Source organism: Bos taurus, chromosome 1 (genome assembly GCF_002263795.3).
Source record: "Bos taurus isolate L1 Dominette 01449 registration number 42190680 breed Hereford chromosome 1, ARS-UCD2.0, whole genome shotgun sequence".
Taxonomy (NCBI): Eukaryota; Metazoa; Chordata; class Mammalia; order Artiodactyla; family Bovidae; genus Bos; species Bos taurus.
This window is the reverse complement of record NC_037328.1, coordinates 149,027,905-149,046,955: the sequence shown is the minus strand read 5'-3', so window position 1 is coordinate 149,046,955 and position 19,051 is coordinate 149,027,905. Positions and strand designations below refer to the sequence as shown.

At 45.4% G+C, this 19,051-nt stretch overlaps 1 protein-coding gene across 2 annotated transcripts in view; it reads left to right on the top strand.

Moving 5' to 3' along the window:
- HLCS (holocarboxylase synthetase) overlaps positions 1 to 18,940 on the top strand; it is a 214,740-nt gene extending 195,800 nt beyond the window's left edge. For both annotated transcript variants that reach the window (XM_059889582.1, XM_005202127.5), the window contains exons 7-11: positions 7,828 to 7,895; positions 9,411 to 9,571; positions 11,288 to 11,402; positions 13,590 to 13,803; positions 15,589 to 18,940. In XM_059889582.1, the coding sequence (XP_059745565.1) occupies positions 7,828 to 7,895; positions 9,411 to 9,571; positions 11,288 to 11,402; positions 13,590 to 13,803; positions 15,589 to 15,760 (730 nt within the window). In that variant the 3' untranslated portion in view covers positions 15,761 to 18,940. The remainder of the gene's footprint in view (positions 1 to 7,827; positions 7,896 to 9,410; positions 9,572 to 11,287; positions 11,403 to 13,589; positions 13,804 to 15,588) is intronic.
- The last annotated feature ends 111 nt before the right edge of the window (positions 18,941 to 19,051 follow it).

Here is a 19,051-nt window from a genome sequence, read left to right as displayed (position 1 = left end):
TTCAGTCACTCAGTCGTGTCTGACTCTCAGTGACCCCATGGACTGCAGCACACCAGGCTTCCCTGTCCCTCACCAACTCCTGGAGTTTACCCAAACTCATGTCCGTCGAGTCGGTGATGCTGGGTGGAAGGGCAGGTAGGAGTTCATCATACAGTATCCTCACAAGTTTTCTGTGAGTCTGGTTTTATTCAAAGTAAAAGGTTGAAAGCAAAACGAAGAACAAAAGATCATGGGCCTTAGAACCAACCAGAACTTGAATCCCTGATATGCTGGCTCCGTGGCCTCAGAGAAGTGGTTTCGCCTTTCCAAGACTGTGTCCTCATCTGACTTGTAAAGCGTAGATGAGATAATGCCTGTAAAGGGTGACTTGTAGTGTAGAAAATCAGCATTGATTCCAGGTGACCAAGCTGAAAGGTCTACAGTGCCTTCAGGAAAATGATTCCCAGATGTCTGCTTTCCTTATGGTCAAGATGAGTCAGTCCATGTTCTGAAATGGCAGCCGCGTTTCCAAACAAAAGGCCCTCTGTTGGGGTAAGTGAGCCATGATGATGGCTCCAGTTGAAGATGATGGACTCTGATCAGCCTGAGAGGAGCGTTGAGAAGATGCTTGCTGTGATCTGGGGACTCCTAGTGGAGGGGTTAGGACATGGTCTGAGTTCCCATGTGTGGTGGCAATGTTATGCTGAGGATCTAGGATCAGGACTGCCTTGGAAACTGGGCCTGAGAGGTTGTTGTTGTTTAGTCACGAAGTCACGTTCAACTCTTTTTGTGACTCCATCGACTATAGCCTGTCAGGCTCCTCTGTCCATGGACTCTTCCAGGCAAGAATACTGGAGTGTATTGCCATTTCCTCCTGCAGGGGCTCTTCTGCAACCAGGGATCAAAGCTGCATCTCCTGCATTGCAGGCAGGTTCTTTACCACTGAGCCATCAGGGATGCCCCCTGTGAGTTCTATAACAGCATTGGTCTAAGGTTGCAGGTGAAATCGTTACTGTTGTTGCTGTTTACTCGCTAAATCATGTCTCTCTCTTTTTGACCCCATGGACTGTAGCCTGCCAGGCTCCTCTGTCCATGGAGGTGATGCTCAGACATCTGGTATTTATGGAGCAATATCAGGGGTAAGAAACAATGGTTTGAGTTTATCTTGAGTAATACAGACCAAAGACAATAAATGCTTGATGGACTAGGAAGGTGCCTCAGTCTGAAAGCTGAGTCCACAGGACGCCCTCCCCGTGAGCAGTTAAGTGATTTGGCAGTAGAATGGATGCTGCTCTGTATGAGGTTGGAAATGGAGAAGATTAGATAAAAACCTATGAGTGCCTGGGATGCTAGGAGATATGGAAGCCTACCAGAGCAGCTGACCCCAGACATCCTTCAACAGGAGGACAGGTGGGGCCTCTGCTTCTGGGGCGCACCCAGGGGAGGCGTGATGGTTCTACTCTTGGGCAGTCCACATTCCCACTTTGCCTGTAACTGAAATAAGTGCTCCTCCTGTTATATTATACACCAAACACGGCTAAGGGAAAATGATCTAGAGCTTACTTCTTTAATAGCATTCCAGAAAGGTAGATTGATGATGGGTAGCTTTAAATGTCAAACCCAGAAGATAACAGAAGAACTACAGTAGTAACACTGCTGTGCCTGTGTGTGTCACTGACCACAATTATTTGTAAGCAGTAACATACAAATGTGTCATCTCTAAAAGCAATAACCTAAAAACGTATTATCTTTAAAAAGTCAAATAGCTAGTTCAACCAACTGTTTATACCTTTGCTAAGTGAGTTCGGAGTCCCTCAAACTGGAAATGAAGATTTTTTGCAACCCAGCTGTGTTAATCTAAACGCTTTTTAGCCCGGCTTCAGATCAGGTTAGTATGTGTGTGTAAGAGAGATGGGAGAGGGGGCGAGAGGTTCGGGGAAGAGACGTTACCTCTAGACTTTGTGAACGGTCCAAAAACAGACTTGTTCTACGCCTTCTTCTCCTCTCCTTCTCCTTGACCACCCTCCTTACCCCAAGAGGAGGAAATGCAAAGCCTTCCTCTGTGCTGGAAGTACGAAGTTCTGGGATCTACAACCAAGAGGAAGGTTTAAGCACCGACGCTGTGACAGAGCATCTTGTGTATCTTCACGCTTCCTTCTTAGGGAGCCTGAGACCGCGCCAGGTGTTCCGTTTCCTAGGCGACCGAGAGATGGAGAGAGGAGGAGCCCGTCACTCCATGTTAGTTCATGTCAACACTGGGGTTCAAATCCGGACCTGTCCCATTTCCTGAGTCACCTCTGTCGTGACATGTCTCAAGTGGAACCTTTCCTTTCCCGCCAGGAGCAATAACCCCCTGGTCCCTCGATAACCCCGTGCTCCTCTGGGACTGCTGGTCTCCGCTTGGCCCCTGAATGCCTGGCTCTCCATTCTGAAGCCGCTGGTCCAGGGTCCAGCATCTTTCACCCTAGACCATCTCCCTGAGCATGTCAGAGCATGTCACCCTCCTCGCTCCAGTATGCACGTTCTTGGGAACAGAAAACACTATTCATTTTCTTTCCAAAAGCGATACTGTGCATTCTTGAATAGAAGGCAACTTTTTAAAAAATTGATTGTACTTTTAGAGTGAAACTTTTTTTTAAAATCCTTAAATTTTAGCTTTTGAACTTTTTTTTTAAAAACAGTGATGCTCAGATATAACGGTTGGTGTTCCCAATGTACTACATTTGAAAAACCATTTTTTTTCCCCTGATGATGAAATGAATGCACTCCAAGTATAGAAATAGTGGAAAATTTGCACAAATATAATGAAACTAAAAACCACTTGGAATCTTAACTCCCAGAGATTACGCAGAAGAGCACAATGAAGAAACTAAAACCGTGGTATCATTCTACATCCGCCTTCTGGAGGTAGCCAACGTTAATAGGTGTCCTGTGTTTGTCTAAGAATGCACATAGGAGTACATAGCTTACATAGGTGGGATCATATCATGATGCTGTTTTTAAGCCTTTTTTTTTTATTACCAACAAAATAAAAATGTCCATAACTAAATATCTACTTCATTTTAAGAGTTCAGGGGCTTCCCTGGTGGTCCATTGGTTAAGACTCTGCTTTCACTGCATAGGGCATGCGTTCCCTGGTTGGTGTAGCCAAAGATTAATAAGAAAGAAAGAAAGAAGATCCAAAATGAGCAATCCTTCCAATCATCAGAAAATATTTTGTATAATATATTGTGTGTGTGTATGTGTGTGTGTCGTATTTTTAAGACGAAAAGTATAGAAGAATATACATTTCTAAGAAGGACTTCTTTGGATGACTTTTCTGCTTTGTACTTTCCTGTGTTTTTCCAGTAACTACACTCATAACTTAAAGTAACCACAGCTAATATTTTGGTATATTTCCTAATAATTTTTAAAAGTATATTTTAAAGCACCTGTGGAATCATGCTGCATGTAGGAATTTCCACACTCTTTAAATCTTCTAATGGTGTTCAGCGGGCATTTGCCTGTATCACTGATGGCGTTATGATATTTTTTCATGTTGGGGATACTATGATTTTTTTTCTTTCCTCTATTGTGGGCTGTATGTACTATTTATGATTTTTTTCACTGTGCAGTGCTGTGAGGAAATAGCTGTGACCCTTAATTATTGCTTCCCTGTCTGAATACTCCTTAGAATTCAATCTTAGGGATATAGTCACTGGGTGAGAAGGTATAAAAATTTTAAGGCTCCCATTGCAGATGAACAGACTGGTTTTAAGAATTTCTGCTCTTTAGTTACAAATTAAATAAAGTCTTGTTCATTGGTTATAATAAAATGGATGCTACAGGTGACTGTTATTATCTTATTTTTAAAGCTGGTCTTTTAGTCCTATTCTTTGACATATTTACAAATATTACGAATGTGTGCTAAGTCACTTCAGTTGTGTCTGACTCTTTGAGACCCAGTGGACAGTAGCCCTCCAGGCTCCTCTGTCCATGGGATTCTCCAGGCAAGAATACTGGAGTGGGTTGCCAACAAATATTATATCTAAACATAAAAACCATGTTTCTTTCCCCCAAATTTTTCAAAAATGCTTCTCAAATTAAATGCAAGCAGTCATCAGTGGATAAAGAGGTTGTGGTGTGTGTGTATATATATATAATGGAATGTCACTCAGCCATCAAAAGGAATGAATTTGAGTCACTTCTAGTGAGGTGGAATGAGAAAAACAAATGTCGTATATTAACACACATATATGGAATCTGGAAAAATGGTACTGATGAATCTATTTGCAGGGCAGGAATACAGTGGGGAAAGGAGAGGGTGGGCTGAACTGAGAACGTGGCACTGATATATATACATTACCACATGTAAGATAGCTAGCTAACGGGAAGTTGCGTGTAATACAGGGAGCTCAACCTGGTGCCCAGTGACAACCTTGAGGGGTGGGATGGGGTGGGAGGTGGGAGGTGGGAGGGGGGTTCAAGAGGGAGGGGACAGGTGTGTACCTGTGGCTGATTCATGTTGTACGGCAGAAACCAACACAAACTGTAAAGCAATTATCCTCTAATTAAAAATAAAATAAAAAAAAAACAGGTAAGCAGTCACCTTAAAGAAAGTTTAAAAAATAAAATCATCCTAATATAGCCACAATTATTCTTTTGCCGAATCTCCCTCCCTTGCTTTTCTGTGAATTTTACACAGTTGGGGTACAAGTGTATGTGGGTTTCATATCCTGTTTTTTAAAATTGAAAATTTATTGCAAGCATTTTTCTGTGTTGTTATGTAATCTTCATAATTATCATTTATGATGACTGCAGATTGTCCCACCGGCCTCATTTCCCCAGTGAACTCTTATGTTTTTTCCAAACTTTCACTTTCATAGCACTGTGGTGAGTGTGGACTATGTCTTTAGGTTTGAATCCTCAAAGTAGATTGATTTGACTCTGAATATAAACTTCTGTTCACCCTAAACTTTCACCAGCTTATCCTGGTCTGTCTTCTAGGTTAGTTTTAAATATTGAAACTTAACTCCCACAGCCACGTGACATTCGGGGGGTTCTGGCTGGCAGAGCACGCAGCCGGAACTGCGATGTCCTCAGTAACAAGGTGTCCCTGGCCCTGTCCTGTTTGCCAGGTGAGCCTTGGGGCTCCGCGTATTTCAGCCCGAAGCTGCTGTTGTTTAGTTGCTAAGTCGTGTCTGACTCTCTAGTGACCCCGTGGAGGATAACCCACCGGGCTCCTCTGCCCATGGGACCCCCTAGGCAAGCATACTGGAGTAGATTGCCATTTCCTCCTCCCGGGGATCTTCCCGCCCTGTGGACCAAACCTGTGTCTTCTGAATTGGCAGGCGGATTCTTTACCACTGAGCTAGAAGGGAAGTGTACCAAAACAGAGCAGTCTCCTCCCGTGTCCCGGTGGTACCCAGTGCCTGCCCCTGGCTGCTGATCACAGGAACCGTTTACCAAACAGCCTTTTCCAACAAAGAAAAAAACCACAGAGGTGGGGAGGTGTTGTTATGTAACCTGCTCCCCGCCTTCCCCCCCTTTTTCTCTTTCCTTTTGTCAGAACAACATCAGCTCGGGTTAGAAATGCATTTAGGGTGTCTCCTTTCTGCTAAGGCAACCTAGCGACTCCACCTTCGGAGATGCAAATTTTCCATTTTGCCAAAGTTCATAAATGCTTCTTTGTGGACCGTGAGCCGTGTGGTTCTGCCCCCAGAGCTATCTCAGATCGCACAAATAAACCTAGCCGTCTTCACCTGGCTCAAACTAAGCATTCCCCATCCCCCCGCCCGCCCCATTCATTGTTTCCCTCCTCGCAGAATTTCCTCTTGGCCTTCAGCTTCACAAGCTCAGTCTTCTCATCAATATGCCCTGTGCACTGCTGCCAAGCCTCCAGTAGTTTAGTGCGTATGTTCCCTTCATCATTTTTCTTTGTTCTGGAAGCCTGTGTTTGGTTTCTGAACCTTCCCACCTCCCCATGCCTAATTCCACCATCACCGTGGCTGGCTCTAGACATGACTGTCTACCATCTACCTATTTATTTACAGAACATCCGAGATGGAAAGAGCCTTTGCAATCTACTCACACATGCAAAATCACCACCCCCCCAATCCCCTTTGCATAGAAAACTTTGTTAGGTGTTGCCCCCCTACCCCAGAGCCCAGCAGCCTTCGGAGCCTAGGTGAAGGTAGCTGGGTTTCTGCTGAGCCAGAGAAGACAATGTTATCTCCCCGCGTGGACAAAGCTTCCTTCTTTGGATTTTCCACGCAAGAAAAGGACGCTTTATTCTTGGAGCCCAGCAGCGTATAAGCAGAGCCGATCTCAATGGGTTATTCATGGTGTCCAAGAGAAATACCTCTGGAGCTGTATTTCATGTGAGATGGAAGTGGGCTTGGCACCCAGACAAGGGGGCTGCCTGCTCGCTGGCATGCCCTGTGCCTGTTGGCCCGGCCCGGCCCTTGCCCCGGGTGGCCAGGCTCTTCTTAGCCAGCCAAGGGCTCCCCCTCACCGCACCTGGGCACCACGAGGCTCTGCCCGCCAGGGTCACAGAGAGGCGCTCTGGGTGTTTTGGCCTTTAAGTATTCTACTTTTCTCACTGTGTCTAACGCTCCACTCCGTTCCCCGAGCCAGACAGAGGAGGAAGCGCTTTCTGAGCGTGGTCCCTCTTCTCAGCGCAGGGGTGCTCTGGAACCCACCCTCTGAACAGAGTACCACCTCACTGTCACCTCCGCCCTGCTACTACCCTCACGCCCAGAAAGTATTTCAGAGACATCCTGGCGGCTGCACTGACGGGTCTGATTTTTGACTTTAACAAGTCCTACTGAGAGCTAGGGGGCTTCCCAGGTGGCACTAGTGGGAAAGAACCCGCCTGCCAGTGCAGGAGACCACAGGTTCGATCCCTGGGTTGGGAAGATCCCCTAGAGAAGGGCGCGGCAACCCACTCCAGGATTCTTGCCTGGAGAATCCCAGGGACAGAGGAGCCTGGCGGGCTACAGTCCATGGGGTCGCAAAGAGGCAGACACGACTGAAGCGACTTAGCAGGCACCGAGAGCTATGCCTGCTCATTTCCTGGGAATGCAGAGGAAAACCTTCCCCCTGTGAGTTAAACAGGTAGAATGGAGCTGAGGAAATTCTCAGAGTGAGGGTTTCCCCCCCACCCCCGCTTTCCTTTTCTTGGGGGAAAAAAAAGTTTATGTTGACTCTTTTGCTGGAGATACAGTGCACATTTCTACCCTTCCCCCAAAGGGAAGTTTGTATTCTTTTAAATAAAAACCATTTTAAAAGCCGAACTCAAGCCTAAAAGGATCCAAGGTTCTCCTGAGTTCTCAGAAGGTGTAGATTTATTTACTATAGTTAAAACATAATTAGTTCTCGGGGGATAGTGTGTCTTTTAAACGGCTTTATTGCCACCATATTAGTTTTCTGAATAATCAGAAACTTCTGTTATGATTATGCTCCAGTGTGCAGACAGAAACACGCCCTAAGTAGAAACAAATGTCAGGAATTGCTAGTTGTCACTCGCAGAAGGGGACACCACCGGGGGAAGGAGGAATTTGATAGGATATTCTGAAGAAATATAACCTAACAATGTCTTGGATAAACTGAATGATAGCTTGGGCAGGTACACGTGCCCCACCCCCGAGCCCACCTTTTTTTCCTTATTAAATGGTGTTTCCTGCATCCCTTTCCCATCATTCTCACTCTAGAAGCTGGGAATGGGCTCAGTATCCCTTGAAACCCGGAAGACGGCCCTTGCTTACTAACACTTTCGCGAATGGAAGCAAGCAGCGTCCCCCACCTTGAGCCGGAGGCTCCCACGTCCTGTCCCAGTTCTGGCTCACCGGTCTTTCCCATCGTTTGCAGGTTGATGTTTGAGATGCCGCAGGAAATGGGTTTAATAGCCATCGCAGTCCGCCAGACGCAGGGCAAAGGTCAGTCATCTTTTGTTACTGTTTCTGTTGTTTTTGTTTTCTAAAATCTGTGACTCTCTCGTGGCCAGAGGGCCAATTGATTGCATGTGCTGATCCTCGAGCTGACTCAAGTCAGAAGTTGTTTGTTTTCACATTGCCCTAAAATGGAGGAAGAGGAAGGGAAATTGATTAGAAGACTGAACTTCAGTAGAATTCAAGTGTACCCTCCAACCAAGATGTTTATTAAATCACTTGACAACCGCCTGTGATTGTTTTAATGTTCTTTAACCTACATCTTGTAAATTCCTCTTCCTGACACATTGCCGTTCGTGTCACAAATGCGTTGCCGTTTGTGAATAATAACTATGTTAGAGAGGCATTTATTTTCCCGAAGGTTCTCTGGGAGGTGCCTTCCGTGTCTAGACCGAGTGTCACATGTCTTTCATCTGCCAGCCCCCACCCTGGCTGGCACTGGAGTTTGCATGGAGTGGGCCCTCGATCAGTGGGCAGTGCCTATTCACTGAGTGCCCACCAAGGAGCAGAGGGCTGTCCAGAGCTTCCACCTGCTGCTGACCTTCAGAGGAAGGAGCCCACATCCTCCCAGAATCCACTTGGGGTCCAGCTGCAAGCAGATTATTCCTGCTCAGGGGTCATACGTGGGCCACTGTCCCCTGCCCCTCCCCACCCCCAGCAAGTACCAGGCAGACCCCCAACTTTTAACTCTCAGAGGCTCTTATACCCTTTCCAGAAGAAGCAATGAAATGAGAAATCCACTGTTTCCACTTCTTTCTCCTGAGCATGTCTTTTGAACATAACTCAAAGAAAGAAAAAAATATTATTCGAGGCTGTGGTGCTCAATAAGGTAGTTTAAAAAAAAAAACAAAGAGCCAGGGAAGAAATTATGTTATACCTCTCTTTTGAGAGATGTATACTCTCTCTTTTATTTCCTCAACTTCTTTTTTAAGAAAAATAACTCAAGGGTTAATATCAGGAATCATTTTTCAAATTCAGCTTCCTTTAAAAAATAAATAAATAAATAACAGCAAGCTGTGAGTCATATACCATCCAGTCCCCCCACTTAAAGTGTACAATTCAATGGTTTTGTGAGACCATCACAATTGAGATCACTTCTAAAAAACGTGGCTTCCAGGACCTCTCCTGGATCAGTGTAGGTTCGGTCCAGTTTCCCCACTGTCTCTGTTTCTGCCTGAGTTGCCTTATGGTGAGAATTAAACCGAGAGTGAGGTTCAGACACTGTGTAAGACTTTGAATCATCAAAGCATGGATGATATGAGGCAGAACATTATGCTAATTATCGGGAACTTGTTCAGCCACAGAGCTTCAGATTTTAAACAGCTTCTCTATTGTTGAGTTAACCCCAGAATCTCCAGGCGTTTTCATCAGTCCTGGTTTGTTCCAGCGGGACAGATCCTCCATTTGTGTTTCTGAGCCCTCCACATTTTTTCTGGCATTATGTGCACCTCAGTCTGCTCACAGGGCAGGCTGGCCAGTTTCCTGACGGGGCTTGTGTTCCAGGGCGGGGAAAGAATGCTTGGCTGAGCCCCTTGGGATGCGCCCTTTCCACCCTGCTGGTCTGCATCCCACTGAGATCCGCGCTGGGACAGAGGATTCCGTTTGTCCAGCATCTGATGTCCCTGGCCGTCGTAGAGGCGGTAAGATCCATCCCCGGGTACCAGGTATGTGCAGTTCATCACTGATACACCCCTGCCATGCACGCACATCTCTGTTTAGGCGTGTTTGTAGTGTGTGTGCGTGTCTGAATGACTGCTGTGCGTGGAGCCTCAGCCTGCTTTTTGTAAAGCTGGCAGCAGAGAGCTCCTGGAGTTTTAAAAGTGTTTGATAGCAGCTTCGGGCTTGCTGGAATGTGTTCATTTCCCAGAATTTCCCTTCTGTGCTGTTGAGAGATGTGTCCAATGTCCTAGTAAAGGCAGGCCTTTCTTTTCCTTTTCTTTCTTTTTGACTGAAGCACATTGGACTGGGTGAGTCTATTTATCCATCGTGTTTTCTGGTGAAAAGACTTTTTTTTATAGGCCTAAACAAACCTCGGGCACCCAGTCTGTGTGCCTCAACTTCACAGTCATGGCAGGAGGTGGGGTTCCAGGTGGCCCAGTTCAAGGCAGTGTCTACTCGTGGGCCATTCCCCAGAGGGCACAGGCAGCCTTGCCCCGGCCACTGGACCGCTCTGTTTCTGTTACCCAGGTTGACTGCTGGCACTTCATGGAGACTAATAAACTCAGTATCCTCTAATCAGTCAGTTCAGTTCAGTTACTCAGTTGTGTCCGACTCTTTGCAACCCCATGGACCACAGCACACCAGGCCTCCCTGTCCATCACCAACTCCTGGAATTTACCCAAACTCATGCCCATTGAGTCGGTGATGCCATCCAGCCATCTCATTCTCTGTTGTCCCCTTCTCCTCCTGCCTTCAATCTTTCTCAGCATCAGGGTCTTTTCCAGTGAGTCAGCTCTTCACATCAGGTGGCCAAAGTATTAGAGCTTCAGCTTCAGCATCAGTCCTTCCAATGAACACCCAGGACTGATCTCCTTTAGGATGGACTGGTTGGACCTCCTTGCAGTCCAAGGGACTCTCAAGAGTCTTCTCCATCACCACAGTTCAAAAGCATCAATTCTTCGGTGCTCAGCTTTCTTTATAGTCCGACTCTCACATCCATGCATGATGTGATATGACTCAGTAAAATGCGTTGCTCCTGTGTATCTCCATAGCATTCTACTCAAGACATTTCTGCTTGACTCTGGTTGGTTCAGGACCATCCTTCACTCTGGAGCAGGAGGTCCTTAAGGAAAAAGAGCCCCCAAGAGTATTGTTCCCTGCCTTAAGCCCCACCCCCACCCCACCCCACCCCCCCGCCCTCCTCCCTAGCACATGATGGTCCCCTGTGCTGTGGTTATGGATCTTGGGATAATCAATTTAATTCCCAAGATGGGTGTCTTCAGAGTGTTTCTGATGGCGGCACACAGTGATGAGGGAGAGGAGACTGAGATTCCTGTGTTCTTTAGGTCTCCTTCCTCTAGCCCCGCGGGGAACTTTAATACTCCAAGTATTGCTCCAAAGAGGTTATCGGCTGTCTGAAAAAGAAGAGAGCACGAGACTCCCTATTCCTGCCCGTTTCTAGAATATTCTGCTCATCTTTGTGTTTTCTTTTTTTAATTTTATTTTATTTTTAAACTTTACAATATTGTATTAGTTTTGCCAAATATCGAAATGAATCCGCCACAGGTATACCCATGTTCCCCATCCTGAACCCTCCTCCCTCCTCCCTCCCCTACCCTCCCTCTGGGTCGTCCCAGTGTTTTCTTTTTTAAGTTGGATGACCTCTCCCAGTCCCTTTGTGTCTTGAGACTGCTTGATTAATTCGCAGATTCTCCTTTTAGGACATCAATTTGCGAGTGAAGTGGCCCAATGATATTTATTACAGTGACCTCATGAAGCTTGGTGGAGTTTTGGTTAACTCAACACTTATGGGAGAAACATTCTATATACTTATTGGTAAGTTCTTAAAGCCCTTACCCCCAGAATTTTTAGATTAATAGTCCTATTAATTAGTTCTATAATTTTTAGATTATAGAAATAAAATGGCTCACACATGGCTCCATTGAGGGGAGTGGATTATCATCTGGGATTTCTTTTTCTTTGAGCTTTGACTTACAGAACACAATATGTATGCAGAACAGGCCAGGTGGGTAGAAAGCCTTTCAGAGAGTTTAGCATTTGTACCTCTGGCCGTGGAAACCACCACATGGGTATCTCATCAAACAGGCGTTTTCTTACACCTCTCTACACTCCCGCTTCTTGTTGAATTAGACATGATGAAAATATCCACTTTGTTGCTTGGTAATAAGAAAAGAAAAGTTGATTTCAAGGATGGGTGTCCTTGCATTCTTAATCTGACCTTCCCAGGCCATGGAAAATTTGCCTTCTTTTTGACCTTCAGAAGACACTCCAGGCTGGTCAGGGTGAGGTAAAGATTCCCCGTTTCACCTCAGCACTTCCTCATCAGTCAAGGGGGTGGATTCAGAAGCAGTTCGAGAAGTCCTAGGTGTCCCTGATCATCCAAGCATCACCTTCTCCCTAATGCCCAGAGGAACTGGAGTGGGGTTCAGAAATCAGCAGTGGACAGAAAACGTGTGATGGTGTGTGGGCAGTGCCAGCCAGAGAAGACACGGCGTGTGTTTCCAGCGCTGCTGCCAACTGGCAGTGTTATTCGAGGGAAGTTATTTCCTCCCCTCCAAGCTCCGTCTCCCATGTGTAAATGAGTAACTGGGCTGGATACAGAGGTTCTGAATAGGGACAAATGATGGCTTCAGGGAGCTGAGGAACTCTCTGTCAGTGAGGGGAAACGAAACTTGCTTCTGATAGAATCCATAGCTTTTATTGACGTCTTAAGGCCGTGGGAGGTGAGCAGGGGGCACAGAGGGCATCTTTGGGGAAAGATTCAAGAAGTCACCATCAGTGGCGCCTGCTGGTCCTTAGAAAGACACAGCCTAAGCTGACAGCAGTCCACGTGGCTCTTTTCCCAGGACCGTGCACTTTCTGGGTACACGGGAGTTTTTCAGCGCTGCAGACGCTTAGGTGAATGCCGTGTACCGGCACAGGTACTCCGCTGTTGTGTCTTGTTGGTGAAAGTGCGAACGAATGACTGCAAAGTCTTCCCTGCTTTGTAGTTGTTTTTTTCCCCAGGTGTCATTTACACTGGTTTGTATTTTAGTAGCCAGTATATTAAAAAAAAATAACAACAACCTTGGGCCAGCCAAGCCTTCCCTTCATACCGAAAACAGCTCAGAACATTTATCAAAAAGTACTGTTGTCTATCTAAGACAAGTATTTGGGAACTTTTCTTCTCAGAGGCCCTGGAAAGATGGTCGGCTCACTTGCCTAGTTCTTGCAGTATTTCACTTCTTATTGAAGCCCTCTTTGAGGCTGATTCAGGCCCTGTTGAAAACTAAGTCTCAGCTTTTCTGAAGACCCCCCTCACCCCCAGCCGGTAGAGAACAGCGGTGTTAAGTAACGACAGAGATAAGCCGGTAACTCTCTCCTGAAGCCTTGGTTTAGGGGCCTGTGAAAGAGCCACTGAACGTGGGTTGGCTCTCTGCCAACAATGTAACCCTAGCACCAAAGACTTGCAAGGATAAAGCATTAAAAGATGTGTTTGGGGTTATGCCATGATCGAGGTTGGAAGTCTCTGAATCCAGAGTTTATTCCTTAAGACCTGAATAAAATTCTTTATTTTCAAGCATGTGTTCTGTTATTCAAGTAGAAAAAGAAACAAGAGATTTTATTTTATATCTGGTTCAGCACTGAGCTCCAATTCTTGGCTAGACCACAGGAAGTATCATTTAAGAAGCAACTCTGTTTTGTCCTGTTCATCCCTTTCTGCTTAATTGAATCCAATGTGACTTGCTTTTTTTTTCTTTTCCAACTGATGTGTAATACATTTGGAATGGCTCTGGTTTGATGAGGATAGTAAGGGAAGGATGAAAAAGAAAGATGGACTCTGAGATATAAGTCCTTCTCTAATTGGCCAGAGACAAAAAAAAAAAAAAAAAACTCGAAATGAGGACAAGAAAGCAGCAAGTTGAGCGTAAAAGCTGTAACTTTATCCAGGCAGTCGAGAGAGACGTGTGATGTCTCAGTAGGTTGAGCTGCTCACCTTGTCCATCGTTTCTCTCCGTTCAGGCTGTGGATTTAACGTGACGAACAGCAACCCTACCATATGCATCAATGATCTCATCACAGAATACAATAAGGAACATGGGGCACAGCTACAGCCCCTGAGAGCCGACTGTCTCATCGCCCGAACGGTGACCGTGCTGGAGAAGCTGATTGACGTGTTTCAGGACCAGGGGCCCAACGGCGTTCTTCCTCTCTACTATAAGTACTGGGTACACAGGTCAGTGCTGGCTTGTCTGCATCCTCTTAAAATCCCTTTACTAAGGCAATAGTTTAACATCTTAAAGCAAGAAAATAAACACAGGTCTGGGTAATCCTCTTTGACTGATGGATAAACCTGGGGGATACCACCTTGAGTGAGCGTCACCAAGAATGGGGACAAACGGGCAATCCCGTGCCTCCAGGTGGGACGCGCTGGGAAGGACACTGCATCACTGAAGGCTTTCCTGCCCCAGTGTGTGTTTAAACCGAATCTGATTGTGAGGCATCAGGCAAATCTTAAATTGGGGAACATTCTTGGTAACTATCATTTTCAAAGGGAGACCTCCCAGCCTCAGCCTGACCTGAGAACTTTGTTAGAAACACAAATTTTTTTTTTTTCTGTGTTCAAATTCTGTTTTTCTCCTTTGCTAACTTCTGTTTCTTTAATTAAAAATTTTTTATTTGGAGGATAATTGCTTTGCAATGTTGTGCTGGTTCCTCCCGTACAACATTCATGTTGTATGCATACCTATGTATCCCACAGGTATACATATGTCCCGTCCCTCTTGAACCTCCCCCCCCCCACCCACCCTCTAGGTTGTCACCGAGCACCATGTTGAGCTCCCTGTGTTATAGAGCAGTTTCCCACTAGGCTGTCTATTTTATGTATGGTAATGTACATGCAGAAATGCAAATTCTTGACTCCTCCCCTGGGGCTGGGGCCCAGCATTCCTGTTTTAACGAGGGCTCCAGCAAGCTTTCAGGCACCTTAGTTTGAAAAGTACTGATGCTGACCAATAGGGGCCTCTACCTTTTAGCAATGTCAAGGTCTTAGAAACAAAGAGAAGGTAGGAGATTTTTGAGATTAAAGAAGACTCACGAGGCATGACAGCTGAATGCAATATGAGGTTCATAATCAGATCCTGGAAGGGAGAGAGTACCCACAGAAGACATTAATGGGATGATGGGGACTTTTGCACAGGGACAGATAATCAATAATGTGTCAAGATCACATTTCTTGAGAGTGATAATGATATTCTGGATTTAAGAAGATTATTCTTATACTTGCCGAAATATTTAAAGTGTCATGATGCCTACAACTTATTTTTAAATATCAGGAACCCCCCTCCACCCCGCATAAAAGAGCGTGTGCGCACGCACACTGAGGAAGAACTGCAAACGTGGAAAGTGTTATCAGTGAGTGTAAGTGAAGAGGGCACGTGAGGTTTGTTGTACTATGTTCCCGCTTTTCTGTCGGTCTGAAATTCTTCAAAATAAAAATGGGGGAGGTGCAGCTTCTATACATTTAAAACTGTTAAGGCTATAACTCAGTAGGTGCATTTGGAAAAATATTGAAAACAAGTCAAATTAGCATGCATTTAACTTATAATTGATGCACCCCAACTCAATAAAAGTCTTCTTTTCAGAACAGCTAGAAAGAGGCCAATCTTATCTCAGCCAAAAAGCCTGGAGGGTTGCAGTGTTTCTTTAAAGTGCTAGAGAGTGAAGGAAGTGGCGCAAAAAAATCCTTCTGGATGTTCAGAATTAGGAGTGACAGTGTTTGCAGGAGAAGCAGCTCCTAACTCCCTATTGGACTTGGTTATATTCTTGTAGTCACTGAGACAGTTCACGCGGGACCAGTGAAAGGCAGAGCTCAGACCCAGATGCATTTTAACTGTATCCAGCCCAGCCTCCTCTCTCCCGCCAGCCCCGAATCCTTTGCTATAACGGACTTAACTAATCATCTCAAGCCTCCGCTGCCTCTCACATGCCCCAGTGACCGAGGGCTGTTCTTCCTTTTCAGCGCTCAGCAAGTCTGCCTGGGAAGCGCTGAGGGACCACAGGCGTGGATAGCTGGCCTGGATGACTCCGGGTTCCTTCTGGTCCACCAGGAAGACGGTGATGTGGTCACGGTGCATCCCGACGGCAACTCCTTCGACATGCTGAGAAACCTCATCGTCCCCAAACAGCAGTAGTCCCGGCTGGGGACTGACGGACAGACTGAAGGGCAGAACTGAGCGGGAGGCTTCCCCTTGGATTTCTGTCGCCTTTCCTAGCCCGTGGAGCCGGAAAAACTAAATCAGAGTTGTTGATGATTTTTTTTCCTCCAATTAACCTGTTCATTCTTAAATTTTGTTCAGGGTAGAGGGTCGATCACTGAAAAGATTTAGTTCAGGTAAAGACCTGCCATAGATATGAGATTTGTTCTCCCCTCTTGAAATTGGATGTGTGTTAATTGGCAAAAAAAAAAAAGTTTTTACATGGAAACAGCAATGGAATAATTCACGTTTTCCCAGTAGAGGAGATCTTTGTGCGTGCTCAGTCACGTCCGACTCTTTGCAACCCCACGGACTGTAGCTCACCAGGCTCCTCTGTCCGTGGGATTCTCCAGGCAAGGATACTGGAGTGGGTTGCCATGCCCTCCTCCAGGGGATCTTCCCGGCCCAGGTATTGCCTCTCTTGCATATCCTGCAATGGCAGGTGGATTATTTGCCACTAGCCACCTGGGAAGCCCAGTGAAGATCTTTATCCGTAGACTATTAAAAAAATTTTTTTAAAAGCTTTCAGGCCCTGGTCATTGGTGAGTTAGGAGTATGGTAACACTGTTTACAAGAATCCAGGGAGATGTTTTCCTATAGGAACATACACTGGTCCTTAGTCATCATTTTTTGTTTGTTTAGTGAAGAAAAGAGAAGGTAGGTTTCTAAGCCTTATTCTCAGCCTGGTGGTTTGTGGTCCAATAGCAGTGTCTACATGGCTACAGAGGCACCCTCGCAGCTCTGGCTGTAATGACCTCGTAGAAGGAATCAGTTCATTACTTTGACATTAATTAATGAGCTTTCCTAACTTTAAATTGATGGACTATTCTGCCGTGATGGGATCAAGTTCAAGATCCTTAAAGCATTGATTAGGTAATTGCTTGGATGTGAGGGTGGGTGATTTGGCTCCAACAGCTGGAGATGAAGTCTCCCTCTCATACCACATGCAAAGGAGGATTTGGAGCTTTAAGCCAGCTGCGGGCTTGCTTTGAAATATAGAGCATTCCTGCAGGACTGTATAGACGTACACAGTATAGACGTACATGGCATTTTATTGCTAAGTCACAGTTTTTTGCCCCCTTTTCACATTGCCAAAAAAAGTTATTGCTATTGCATACCGTCAGTTAAGAGCGCGCGCGCGCACGTGTGTGTGTGTGTGTGTGTGTGTGTGTGTGTGTGTGTGAAGTCTTAAAAGAAGATGTTCAAAATCTGATGCCCTATGAATCTCTATGAAAGAACAAAAGAAAGGAAGCCTTTTGATATGCATTTGCTCTTTCCAGATGTATTCCATGCTTTTTCCATGTAACTCTTATCTCCACTGAACTTGAGACTCATAACACATTGCTTTTCAGCCCGAAGAGGCCACTTTTTGTCCGCTTTTCTCTCTTCCTGCCAATCCCAACTGAAATTAGTGAGAAGAAAAGTTGATGAGGCTCTCAGCTCTGAACAGAACTCCCTTATTGTGCCCTAGCACTGTCTTTCTCCAGCTTTAACCGGTCAGGCTAACTCCAGAAAGTTGCGGTTTTCGGTATAAAAATCTGTCTACCTTTAGCCAGGCACAGGCAACCCCGTAGATGGAAAAAAATAACATGTTTAGTCAAGTACACTAACCCAATATGTATGTTTTGGAAATGTAACTTGAAAAGATTTCAGAAGTCATATTTTACAAATAAGGCTTCAACTAGAATTATTTTTCTTAACAAAACAAAACACTCTTTCCTAAATGCCCAAGTCTAAATAAAAGTTTGAAGTCCACAGCACCCCAAATTTACCAAATGGACTCACCCTGGAGAGGGCATCTGCAAAATATCATTAAGAAGAAAGTTCTCAGGCTAATGTTGCAAGTTTGACTTCTCAAACTCTGTAATATAAGGCAAGCCATCTCTCAGAGCTGCCATCGTTAACTTTTTGCATTTCTTTGGGGGGTTATTTAATGAAAAACATGCTATGATTTGTTTTAAGCTGAAGTCCTACTCTAGACAGTCTGCTTTAGGGAAAAAATAATGTTATCATTTAATTTCCTTTTGGTAAATTAAAACTAATGAAGTGTGGCCATGTCACAGCAGATGGAGATGCTCTGGGCGTATCGCTTTGCTCCTGCGCTTTCAAGACTGTTCTTATTTCTTACTTGTGCCGACACCCAGTTGTCTTGAGGGAGGCAAAATAGACTTGGAGCAGATGCTGCGTTTTGCATAAACCTGACTTTGCCTCAGATGAACCAAAGACTTTTGAAATTCTGCTTCCTATAGAACAGCTGAATAAAGGCATTTTGCTTACAGCTGTTAGCATTAGGAAAACTTGCTATACTGCACTTGTTAATTTGGGTGCAGTTTATGCACCCAGCGATCTAGGATCTCAAGGAGCTTTAAAGTCTTAACGAGAACTTCGAGTTTTCCTCTTAATCTTTAAAACATAGCACCTAAACTCAGGATTGGCATGTGCTTTGGGATATTTGAATTGTGCCCTAGCGTAGAGGCTGCGCATTGAGCATCTACCGAGTTACGTGAAAGGCAGGAAGGACGGCAACCCCTCGGGGCTGGTAGCAAATTTCAGAGGAATTCTAAAATAGGACCCAGCCATAGCTGGGCTTTCTGTGCCCCTCCCCTGCCCCCGCAACACTCCTTGGCACTGGTCATCCTGGCAGCATGTACAGTGCTGGGGCACAGTCGGAAGGATCTGTGTCCCCCAGGGGCTCTCTGCTACAGCATAGCAGACTGCCAGGTGTGGGAGCAAGTGGTCCAAGGAGGGGTGGGTCCGCAGGACCAGGCCTGGGGTACCATGCACCTCCAACCCTGCCCCCACCCCCACCACCTACACACACGGGGAGGACTACGTGGGCACCCCTCACCCTCGAGTCTGGGAACCAGGAGAGAAGCCAGCCTCAGCCAGCCGTTTCAGAATCCATAAAGGAGACGTTTTAGGCTTACGTTCTGTAGGTCTGTTTGGTCTTAATGGGCAAAGAATTGAGAAATCGGTATTCCTAACTACTATGCATATTTGAAATAAAGCGTTAAACCTCTGCATTTTTAGTTTTTCAAGGACTCATCTCTGAAACATAATCACTTTAAACCGATGCCTATAAAAAGCAAGTCTACCAAAATAAACTTTGAGACCTTCTCTGTAGTTTGGGCTTATTTTTTATTTTTACCATGTTTCATTCGTCAAAATAAGCAATTCCTTTCGGTTACAATATTTTTTTTAATTCACATTTAAACATTTTAAAAAATA